At 37.6% G+C, this 12,816-nt stretch overlaps 1 protein-coding gene across 1 annotated transcript in view; it reads right to left on the bottom strand.

Moving 5' to 3' along the window:
- Positions 1-12,816, bottom strand: part of slc1a7a (solute carrier family 1 member 7a) — a 40,140-nt gene that overhangs the window by 9,694 nt on the left and 17,630 nt on the right. Inside the window, exons 3-8 of the mRNA XM_031754840.2 lie at positions 8,888-9,103; positions 5,496-5,538; positions 5,039-5,270; positions 4,697-4,796; positions 3,983-4,216; positions 1,369-1,563 (exon numbers count right to left, since the gene is read on the bottom strand). Of these exons, the coding sequence (XP_031610700.1) occupies positions 1,369-1,563; positions 3,983-4,216; positions 4,697-4,796; positions 5,039-5,270; positions 5,496-5,538; positions 8,888-9,103 (1,020 nt within the window). The remainder of the gene's footprint in view (positions 1-1,368; positions 1,564-3,982; positions 4,217-4,696; positions 4,797-5,038; positions 5,271-5,495; positions 5,539-8,887; positions 9,104-12,816) is intronic.

Raw genomic sequence — 12,816 nt, 5'->3', positions numbered from 1 at the left:
AGCCATTAAGTGGCAACCCTATAATTTAACAATAAAATAATATAATTTCTCTGAGATTTCTTTTAAATATGACTTAAATTAAATCTGTGTAAATCAGTGTTTAATTAAGTTTTTGTAGTGGTGGATTTTAGTACCTTTTAACAGACATCTGCACACCAGCTGACAGAAAGAAGATAAATTATCTGCGTTTAATGAAAACACCTTTTTTCTTAGCAATTACTACAAATCTGGGGGTGAGTTTGACAAGATTTCCAAATGAATTTGAATTTTACCACTGTGACTTCATAAAGGTTAAATTTTGATTAAAGAATCTGTAGTTTGAACTATCCTGACCTTTAGTCTCAGGCAAAGAGCAGATTCCCAAGGAATGAATTCTACACTCAAAAAATTATTTAAGTCCAAAACGCTGACTTTAAATAATTGGATTACACATAAAGTTTCTGTGTAATTTTGTAACATAAATAAAGTATAAAATGTTACATTTAATGGAATCAGGTCAAAATGTACTTGACACTTTTTTTCCCTTAATGATTAAATATTTCAATAAATAAATAGATTTTATATATTTCATTTGTGTTTTACTTACAACTTTTTGCTTCATGTTTATGAGCGGAAACAACCATTTTGGAGTGTGCATATAGGCAAATGTCTTTAAACTCTACTTTGTTGTCCACAACCAATATCCGCTACACAAACCATTACACAACCACTATCTTACTCCTGTATCCATGCTTAGGGTTTTAGAAAATGTTTCCAGATGGACAGGAGCCATTGTGTAATTATTTTAACAGAATGCATTCATTAAATTCATTACATTTGATGTGTAAAATCCAATGTCTTCTTTTATTCCAATACATTTATTTAAGCCATGCAAGAAAGTGAGTGAAATTATAGAAGCAGCTGTTAAAAAATGGTTTTGTATGTTAGTATCAATCCGATACCAAGTAAATACAGGGCCAGGATTGCAGATACCAGGTACCAGTATTTTTAACCTATAAGAGCATGTAGTGGAGAGCAGTGTGTCCTGATGTAAGAAGTGAATGGTCACATCCTTTCAGCTTCTTCTACTTTGAAACTGTGTTTTTTGGAGAACTGAAATGTAAGTGTGCCAGTCTCTAAAGCACTTTGGGTCAGCTTCTGTTGTTTAAAATGTTTCATTTCCCCCCAAAATGCTTTATTTAACACAACTCAGTGAGCTACATACTGAATGAAATATCGATCCTATTGCACCAGTATCAATCCGATACCAATACCAGCGTTGGTATCACTACTATCGATGTTTGGATTGATCCACCAACTTCAGCTGTGCACATTTACTCACTTATATCCCATCATCAGTCAGATTTTTTGACTTGTCATGCCCCTTACCTGATGGTGATGATTTGCCCAAAGTCCAGTTCATAATTGTTCACTTGGGCGATGAAGATGGCTGCCACGGCCTCATAGAGCGCCGTACCATCCATGTTGATGGTGGCCCCGACTGGCAGCACGAAGCGGATGATGCGTCTGTCGATATGGTTGTTCTCAAGTAGGCACTTAAAGGTGATAGGCAGAGTGGCAGAGCTGCAGGAGGGAAACAAAAAGTAGGCAGTGTAATCAGCTGTGTTATAGCAGGAAATGTCTCTTGGGTTCAAGACACTGACAAAACAAACAATAAAAGCATGAATAAAGCAAGTAGCTCCTATTTTTCTGTTTAGAGTGGGAACCTGTAAGCAAGGAAATAATACAAGTATGCTGGATGAAGATTTAGTATTTTAAGTGTATTTCTTTTTTCTTTCTTTCATTTAGCCACAAACCAACAACTCATAAACTGAACAAATCAAGCGATCAGTTAACTGGAAAATAACATCCTTATTCCTTCCTGGAAGATCCGACTGACCTCAGAGATAGCGAGAGGGTCTTCGGTTCTCCTTTAGAGACAGTATAAAATCTTTATTTCCTAGTGCACTACTAAGAGAAAATGATTTTTAGCGTACTGGACTTCATTTCTTGCTTTCTTTTTGTTTTCTCCTGCAGGCAGCAAACAATTACAGTCCTTAGAGTTTCTCAGAACACCACCAGAGCTGTAGCTGAAAGAATAAAGGTAAACTTCACAACTGAGAAACACAGTGCTTCTGCTTTTAGACTTTTTTATATATTCTCAAACTCCCTGTAGGTGTTTGGGATTATGACTTACTCTTTTTTCTGTGTTTGGTCATACTCTGCAAACACTGCTCACGATTCAATAACCCTCAGTTGACTTAATGAGTTTATAACCCCTGATGTGACACTGCTCAGCGTGACTGTTATTGTTAGCTTTAGTGAGGCCAAGTAACAAAAAGATTTCCTGGCTATTCTGAACACACTTTTGTGGCATTGACCGTGGACTTAAATGCAGTAAACACACTAAAACGCCACAAGTTGCAGTGTGGTTGGAAAGAAATATATTGGTAAACACAGTGTAAAAGTCAGCCCTGAGGTGGAATATGATGTTAGGGTTACAGAAAAAAAATATCACCAACAAACATCCATTTAATTTCCTCTATTTGCGCTCCTAATAGAGCATAAAAGCAATATTTCTTTGGCCTTGGCTCTCTCTTTGTGTTGATATTTCTGCTGGACCATAAATGGAGGCTTATACGAAGATGGCTCTTTGTAATGTACACTGTTAAAAAAAAAATCCCAGAAAAACAGTAATATTCCGGCAGCTGGGGCGCCAAAATAATACCATAAAATAACAGAAAATAACTTTCTCATAAAAATACGGTTATTTTCAGTAATGACAATACAGTTTGTTGCCCTAATTTTACAAGGGATTTTGCCTTTTTCAAGTGCTTTTAAACATTAAATTGGGAACATGTTAATGTGATTAAACAATGAAATTACGTATAAACAAGGTCAATGAATGTGGCAATATGAATAATAATACTTAAATGTACAGAAATATACAGTTAACAGTTGGTTTAAATAATAATGGATTGCCTGCCCTGGGACAGAGGCGAGGCTGCCATATCGCACCATCGGCCCCTCTGGTCATCACCAGTAGGTGAAGAGTCTTGACCAAGGACACAACGACCGAGAGTGTCCGAGCCGGGGCTCGAACCGGCAACCTTCTGATTACAAGGCGAACTGCCAACTCTTGAGCCACGATCGCCCTAAATAGCAATAATAGTAATAATTATTATTTGATGTAAAAAAAAGTTTATGAGAATCATTTTATATATTTTTCCATAGCATTACATTTGAATTTAACAGTTCAATCTTTCAAATAACGGACACATATTTGTGAAATCATGATACATTTGTGAATGTATTTTAACAATCTAAATATGCATATGTACAGACAGATACATTTAAAAAACAAGAAAATTATGTTTTATTGCATTACAGTGATTTTACGTTAATTTACATTTGAAATGTGAAATCACAGTCTATTTATGTAAATTTAATGATATTCTAGAAGAACAGAACAAAACTGTAAAATACACAGTAAAATACTTTTGTATTAGGATTTTTTTTTACAGTGCAGATTATAAGGTGGTCATCATTGTTTTCTTTTCTTCTGGGCAACATCCTAATGGCATGGAAAAATGTAATATATGAAAATTTACCAGTGATTTTTTTTGTTCTTTTTCTTTGAGACCCTTTGAGGTTATTTTGCATATATGTACCACAAGAGAATGCTAAGAAAAAAGCCAGCTGAGTTTATATGGGACATAAAGCCTAACACTCCCCCCACATTAAAATTCTGACACAGCTCAGCCATATTAGCTCCACAGTGTGTTAACATTACAGGCTTTTTATTGTAGTGGGGCATTCACATCAAAGATAAATGTAACTGACTAAATGTAGTAGGTACATGTGTGAAAGAAGTCCTGATGATTCATTTACAGACACAGTTTTTAGTCTTTTTTAGTCTGTGTGCATTTCTCTGCGCATCAAGCTTTATAATAATAATAACAATAATTTAGGACCTGTAGATCTGCAAACTCATATGCTTTACCTGGAAGAAGTGGCCAAGGAGATGAGAAGGGCTTGTAGGATGCCTCTTATGTAAACTATGGGGCTTTTCTTGGTGATGAAGAAGTACATGGCCGGGAGGATGAACAGTCCGTGCAGCACCAAGCCCATTACCACAGTGATGGCATAAAAGCCCAACTTCTTCCCCATGGCTGAAGGGTCGTCCATCTCTAAGATCTTTCCAGCCACCAGAAACACAATACCAAAGGGGAAATACCTGCAGAAAGGAGGAGGGAAGGATTGCCGAACATAGTGATACTAATATTAACATGTTGACATATTTAATCCAAAGAATTTTAATATGCTGGTGGTTACTAGTTTCAAGAACCTATGGTCAGCATCTTAATATAATGTGTAGGATGCTAACATTTGCAAGTAGTGGACAGATAAAAGGCTGCCAATAAATGACCAGTCTAGCATCATCACAATAAACCTTCATTAGATGAAGGCTGTAAAGTGGGGCATGTCTGTTTCACCTTTTTTTGTAATCCATCCAATTGTTGTTGAGACATTTAACTAAAATACAAAAAAGTCTGATCTAACTAATATCAGAATATTTAAAATTTAACATGCCGTAGAGTGAATGGCAAACAGTGCAGGTTTTTTATCAGTGTTAGTTATAGTTGATCAGTAAAACTTCTCACAAATGTTGTTACTTTTCTTTTGTTAGGGGTTTCTTGTAAAATACTGCTCTTACCAAATGACAATGGCAACAATCTTCAAAACTGCCTCATTCAAACTCTGACAAAAGTTGACCAAAGCACTTCCGTTGGGTCCCATTCTTCCCAGCATTATTCCTGAATGGGAAAAGGAAAAAAAAATATGCACGCATGCATCTGCAATGATGTTTTCAACAGCATTAAGTGATAACAATGGAAACATTTATTTGTTCCCTGCATGTTCCCAGAATGAATGAAGATGTTGATGGTCGGTGGAAACCAAAATCATCGGCCTCACTTAAGTTTGCTTTTTTGAGATATATATCCATGCATGTGGATTGTGGATGTTAGTGTGTGTGGGATTCATGTCAAACACCTACCCATGGTTGCAGAGAATATAACGATCCCCAGTACATTCATGCCTTCACTGGTGCCGGGAGATGTTTTCATGATGACGTCAGGAGGTGGTGTTAGATCCAGGGAGAAGTTCTGAGTGTCGGTGCCATTGTCATCCTGGATGCCATAAATGTAGACCCTACGTGTGGTTGTCTCATCCAGGAGCTGAGCCACTGTCGGTTTGGGGATGAGTTCTGCGACTCTCTGGGTTCGATACTTGAAACCAAAAGAGAGCACAGTGAACATGACATACCAGATTCTTACATGATAATGAAACATGCTCAGTCGTGTTTGCATTCTTGCACGGCAACAGATTAACTTTATTCTTTTTGCAAATGTGTTGAAATAAATGTATAACAGAAGATAATATAAAGGGATGTTGCTGTTTAGATTAAAGATTAGGGGGTAACAGAAATCTATGCTTTCACCATTTGAGCTTACCTGTTGAAACGTAGCTTGGACCAAGTTGGCTGGAAACATGTTGCTATAAAAGAGAATTTAGGGAATTTGTTAATATCTCTCAGTGAATAGCAGACACATTGTAATGGATCCAAAGTAAAATGTAGGTTAACAATCCCAGAAATGTAATCAATGCAAGGCTGTAATCAGAGAAATAGAACAGTTATAAGCTTTGCTTTAACAAAAGCTATTTCTGTGTATCTCCTCTTTTTATATTGGCTTTGATATTATGGGGTAAATCTTTCCTGTACATCTCCTCCCTGTGAAATTGGAATTGATTATATCAGAAATTCAAAGAAGCATGACAGCTTCTTTATGGATTCTGCATCATTACTACTGTGCAAGTAGTCTTACTCTAATAAAATTACACTGAAAGTTTGCTTTGTTGGTAAATAGACTTTTCTGCATCAGTCCTATCAGTCCTGACAAATGAAAATCTCCTCATTGTCCTTTATTTCCACACTGAAAGCTACACACACGCTATAGTATGTTTTATTAACTGCTCTAAAAAAGCCCTTCATATCTCATATCTCTGAAGGAAAGGATATTGAGTTCTTCAGCTGCCACAGAGTGGACTCAGGTGCAAGGACGGATGAAATCTGAAGACAGAGGAGCAGGCAGAATGGGGACAGTAGAAAATAGAGAACAATCTCTTTCTGGAGAGGAAAACAGATGCCCAACATCCATCGAGGTGAAATGAAAGGTTGTCCGACAAACTCATTCAAAGGATCAAAGATAAAATGAGATACGTTGGTTAATGACTATATATTTCCAGGCTGAGTTATTGATAGAGCATTGTAAACTCTAAGTATGACCAATTCTTATTCAGATCGCCCTTAGTCCTCTCTCTGTTTTTGTCATGTAATAAATAGCAAATGTGTCACTGTATCCTTACACAGTGTAAGCTGGGATGTGGATTGGCCCCACGTTCATGCACACCACAGATGAATATAAAGTAAGTAAGTGAGCAGACCTGCATTGTGATCACTGTAATTTAATTGTCAAAGTCTGGTGTTTTTTAAATAAGTTTTTTCTGTATTCAGTTCTGACCACTGATTTAAGAGCTGAGACAACACAGCGACAGGTGTCTAGTAGCACTATATCCTGACAGAAGAGGAGGGTCACTAAAATAGAGTCAGAACAAACAAGGTTTTGCTCTTCTTTTCATTTAAATAGAAGTTATATAAAAGCTAAATATGCTTTAGTTTATGAATTATCTGTAACAAAAAATTAAGTAATGAGCAGATGATTTTTATTAAAGTTGGACAAAGACTACGGTGCAAAAGATGGTCCTGTTAAAAGGGAGTTTTTCCTGTTAAAAGGAAGTTTTTCCTTCCCGCTGTCACCACAGTGCTTGCTCAACTATTGTTGTGATCTGGCACTGTATAAATAAAACTGAACTGAACTGAACTGAATAGTTTACATGCCTAAATGTATGGAATTTCTGCCATCTAATATGCTGATTATATATTTATGTTAAGATGCAGTTGAACAGGTGTACCTAAAACGTGACCAAAGCACTGAGCCACAGTGTCTTTAGGACAGAAGACAAAGTCAGGTTTCTCACAGCATATCATTGCTGTTCCACGATATTTAGGAAGGAAATCCCAGATACTACACAAACATGACTAATAACTAATAAAGTATTTGTTTTTTAACTCAAGAGTTTTTGACTGCTGGGATCACTAAATGCACAATGAATGACGAGTGAGTGATCTGATAAATACAGGAGAGTTATGAGGTGCCTTTTGTTTACGTGCAGACTACTGCCTGTGTAGTATTCTTTGCAAAGAGACTTCTGTCCAAGGTCCGCGTTGTATTAGTGCTGCTGGTAAATCCCACAATGACACAGAATTCAAACCACAATCAGAAATCAACCATTACATTTAAGATGCAGTGAGATTAAAAGCCACACTGTATCTGGCAGCGTGTACATTAAGAAGAGTGACGTTAAAAACCATATGGCAAAGATTTCCGGAAACATTGCAGAGTGAGTCACAGGACTGTGGTGAGTATCCTGCACAGATCGGACCACCTAGTCATTCAGCGGGATATCCAATCAGAGCAAAGCTGGCTAATGAAACACTCTGACCCCAGGGTTCCCCTAATAAATCCAAGAATGCACATATTCATACATAGCATGCTCATTACAGATGCTTATCCAACACGTTCACACACGAGGACTGACAGTCGAGTGATACAGCAGGCCTGCATGATAGATGAAGGCTGTAAAGAAGCTTTGCGGGATAAATCCAAAGCACAGCTGTGCTCTGTAACCCCCCCTCAAACACACACACACACACACACACACACACACACACACACACACACACACACACACATAGAATCTGTGAACAACAAAGCTTCACCACTGCACATGATCAGGTCATAGATGGATTTCATAGGCTTGGCCAGTTTATTACTCCCTCTTATTGACAGTGTGACTGGAAGTGAGTCTTCCAACTCTATTTTATTCCTGATGTTTTTTTAAAAGTTCATTATTTTTCTTCCAAAAAACCAAAATTTGTTCATAATTCATGATTTCCATGTTTTTGTTTGCCTCCCATTCTGTGCATTTAGGTTAAAATAACACAATAAATATCAAATATCCTTGTGCACAGGTCCACAGCTCAGCCGCTCTTCTTTTAGTCTACTGACCAACTGCCGCGAGCATCCGTCATGTTTCAGGTTTATCTCTAGCACAACAACCTGGCCCTTCAGCAGCACTAATTAGCTTAGCACAATAACCCACTGGCACATAAGGCTCCAGGCTTTACACTCCGACCTTAAGCACCTCCTTGACTTCTGCCTCCATGAACACCCAGAGCAAATCTGCTTTTCATTCGTACTATATCCAACACACGTTTGTTTCATTTGCAAATCCGCAAAAGCCAAAACACGCACATTAGCAATACAGTATGTGAATTAGGTTCGCTCTGGAATAAAGTCCATCTTCTCCATGGATTTTTTTTCTTTCTGCTAGATTATTTTCCGTGACTTTGTTGATATGAAATTGTACATAAGCATTTTTTAAGCTTTATTCGTTTTTGAATACAACATTTCCATGTTGGTTAAAAAAGCAACAGCAAACTGAATTTTAATGAGTTAAACAAAAGTCTTTCCCAACATCTTGTTCAACTAATGACTCAGATTTCTCTGAAGCCTCGCTTTTGAACTATTGACACTAAATACATAAACTTACTTTAATCCAAAAAAAGCAAAATACATACAAGTTTTTACTCCCTTCATCCTTCTTCCATGGGACTACATAAAAACAAGCACTTAGGCAACTCTCTTTAACATAGTCTATGCATTTTCCGGCGCTACACTTGCAGCGCTCTCAGCATAACAGGAAATAATTAGTGGTCTCTCACCGAATGAGGTCCAGCAGAGCATCAGCAGAGCTGGTCATTGGCTTCTTGCTGTCCTCAGAATCCTCCTTCTGTGCAGCTCCACCCGGATGGATGATGTAAACCATGACAATGCCAACTACCACAGCAACAAAGGTGGTCCACAGGTAGTATGAAATGGTCATTATTCCCAAGCGGCTGGAGCACTTGGCATCCAGAGCAGCCAGACCGGACATCAAACTGAGAGCAAGTGGAGACACACAAAGGCGGAAAGAGACAAGACAGAGTTAGAAACCAAGAGGAAGTTGAAGAGATTGTGGCTGAAGAGATGCTTCTGCTTAGTGTCAGAGTGAACATTTTAAAGCTGAATTTTTAGTTTTCCTGCAGGAGAAGAAAATTTGTAGTGATCAGCTACATGCAGCTGCAAATGTTCAGCCAACTCATGTAACACACTGTAACACAATGTTACACTGCAAACAAGTGGCCCTCTACTACACAATTCAAAATACAATTAATTATTATTTTCTTGCTTTACTGATGCTAGATTTAACTTCAAAACTCTTGACTATTAGAATAAAAGTTCCCAAACATATGAATGAGTATGCTGGTTCTTAAAGTGTATTATGATGAAAATAAATCGCTGGTGGTTCAACAGGCTCCAAATTTGTGAAATGTCAGAGGAAATATTCTGGCAAGCTTCAAATTCAGCATTCACCCTAATAACATGCTTTATGTGGATATGAAAGCAAGCAGAGCTTTAACTAGGTGTGCAGCTTTGAAATGAATGCAGCACTTAACCAATCTCAATCAGCCTGTTTCAATTTTGAGAAGCCCTCCGTGTAAGCCTCTGCAGTCTTAAACAAGGCACGGCTTCTTCTACCTTAAGATACGTGAATTCAGCCATGTAGCTTTGCACTCATCCCTCGATGCCATTGAAGGCGATGAAAAGTTGTTCTCACAAACATTCGAAACAGTCGATGTTAATTTGCATTTGTATGGGCAGCTCTGAATACAGCGTCTTTTCAGATATTTGTTTTCACTGAACAGAGATGGTGACGCTCGTCGTATATAAATGTGTGGTTATACAAAAAAAAAAGGAGTGAATGAGGGAGATTCACATAATTGGCTTCTCGGTGAGTATAAAAAAAGTAAAAAAAAATAAATGCAAATGACATATTTTTGGGAAGTGTGGGAGGATGTGGAGGGTGATGCTCGTGAAAGCAGGGAAACAGAAAGACAGTGGTGGAGAGATCTTGAGCTGGGGAGACAAGATTTTCTCCCCATCCTGTGTAATCTGGTTCGACTTGGCAAGTATTTGGGTGGATGTGCTGAGTTTTTCTGTGCACTCGCTGCCTGTGCTGAAACTCATACTGTCATGCCTCCTTCCATCATTTTTCAAATGCAAACTAGAGAGTCTCCATCTCCTGCAGGTTTCACACTGGGGACTATTGTGCTTTGAAAAGCCAGTCTGGTCACATGAATGGAAACTTGCGTCTTTCTGTGTGTGTGTGTGTGTGTGTGTTTGTGATAACATAATAAATTTTGGGAATGGGAGGAAGCATTTGATTGAAACTTGCATTAAAACGCTGCAGAACTTTATTATTAAATGCTCAGATTAAGCGAAGGATCAATTTTTTCCACTGAAGCCAAATCATAATTTCACAGCTGCAAAAACACTGATGTGCTTGAATGATAAATGAAGTCACGTCATTACTTGATTTTGCTGTAACTATGGTAACTATAGTAAGGATATGCAGGTAACTAAAGAGCACAATCTTGGCTTCCTAAATGGAAAAATGATGCTTTTCCAGTTCGGAGTATATGAAACATTTACTGAGGACTAAAGTTCAGACAGTCAATTCATCTGCATAGATCACTCACCTTTGTTGAGATGTTAATAAAATGAAAATGTAACTTAATGGTTAAAGAACCACAGGTGTAAGTACAGGATAATAGCAAATTCTAACACTGTTAAATTACTACTGGTTACACTAGATAAAGTCAAGGTGGTGTGTTGGTAGTCCACTGGTGCTACGCAGAGATTTGGAGATTCATATCTACAGCTGTGTACGGTTATCTGAAAATTAGGTGGAATAATAGTAACGTGACTGCTTTTATTCAGGTTTATGCTGTTGTTGTTCTCTTCGCTCAGTCCTGGAAAAGACACAGGTTTACTAAAAAATGTCTTTGTAGTGAAGCGAGACAGTGTTAAAAAAAACTACTAAAAAACTGTCACCTGCAAGCTGAGCTGGCTTTCTCAATACCCGTCAAAGTTTTTCTTTGGTCATTGGCTAGTTTGCCCCTCATCTTCAGTTCAGTCTTCATACCTGATCATTTTTAGAGAACCTTTTTTTTTTGTTACTTCAGCCACTTACTCTGACCTATGAATCATTCAGGCCTGTGGTGTAGGAGATCTTGACATCACTGATGTAATAATAAAAGCAGAAATTTACAGACAGATTTTACCATTTGATTGACAGTGGCTTCATTCTTAAGCATGACAACAATGCCATACACACTGCCAGTACAGTTAAGACACACCTGAATAGAAAACCAGACAATGAAAGGTTGGCCTCCCCAGAGGCCAGACCCTGAACAATACTGAAGCATCTTGACAGAGAACAAAACAAAAGGCAGCCAACATCCAAAGATCTTTGAATGTCCTTCAAGAAGTTTGGAGAACTATTCCTGAAGACTACTTCAAGAAATTAAAAGAAAGCTTGCATAAGAGAGTTCAATATGTGTTGCAGAGTAAAGGTGGTCATTTCAAATACTGACTTTAAACTCATTAGAATTGTACAAACTCTGTTTTTGTCTTATATACTGTATTTCTGTGTGTTTTTTTTGGAAAACCACTACAACAATTAACTGGTAATAAAACATTTTTTAACCTTTCTTATTCAAAATGCAGCTGAGCATAAATGTCAGTGTCAATAATTTTATCACATGTGATTTGTTTTAACGAAGTCTCTTTTACCTTGCTACAAATATCGGAGTTACTACTAAAAATGGCTATTATGTAATCATAATTCTAATGAATTAGTTTAAATCTGTCATGAAGGACACCTGCAGTGAAAGGGAATAAAAAAGTAACGATTTTCTGTTGCCTACATGTTAGAGGGTGACTTCACACCTAAACAGTGAAATGAGCAACGTCAGGGGTTACAGTGGGATTTAGCAGGTGAGCGAACCTTGAGATCTGTGTAGTGTCTCAGCACAGGGAAAAGAATCACAACTCACAATAATTTCTAATGTGAGCTTCAGTAAATTCTCCTTGTGTACATGATGTGATCAGATGACCTGCTGCTCTTTGTAGATTTCTACAGCTGAATCCAAGTTGTCAGCAGTTTCACGAGCTATTCCGGCTGATGTCCATCCCCTACAGTGACACCATACTGTTTATATTATCTTTACACGAGACAGCATACAGCTGATATAAAGTTGCCATTCAGTTAATTAATCTAACCATCATCTGCTTAAATGCAGCTTCATCTCTGCTACACTTGATGCAGTCTAACTCTGACCATGAGCATCACAGACACTGTGTATCAGTCCAATACAGCTTTACTGTCAATTCACCACAATACTGCAAACTAACCTGTTTATCTGCACTAAACTACCCAGTATTTTCATGCCACCTTTGAATAACACAAATTTCGCATAGCTTAGTCTGTTTTGCAGGATGTTTCACAAAATACATATTTTATAAAAAGACATCCTATACTTTCTCCAACTCTGAGTGAACAGGAGCTGGACCTTTAGCTAGTAACACACTGTGAGACAAACTGCACACAGACAGTTTGTGTGTTTGCTGAATGCTGAAAGAGTATAAATGCTATAGAAGCAGAGAGTAGAAAGTACAGATATTTGTTTAAAAGTGTGGGGAGTAATAGTAAAAAGTAAAAAAGTAAAAGCTTCAAGTAAAAAGTATTTGTACTTGGTTATTTCCCACC

The sequence above is a fragment of the Oreochromis aureus genome, linkage group 18, assembly GCF_013358895.1.
Source record: "Oreochromis aureus strain Israel breed Guangdong linkage group 18, ZZ_aureus, whole genome shotgun sequence".
NCBI lineage: Eukaryota > Metazoa > Chordata > Actinopteri > Cichliformes > Cichlidae > Oreochromis > Oreochromis aureus.
Note: the sequence above shows the minus strand (reverse complement) of the source record. Positions and strands in the feature narration are given on the sequence as shown.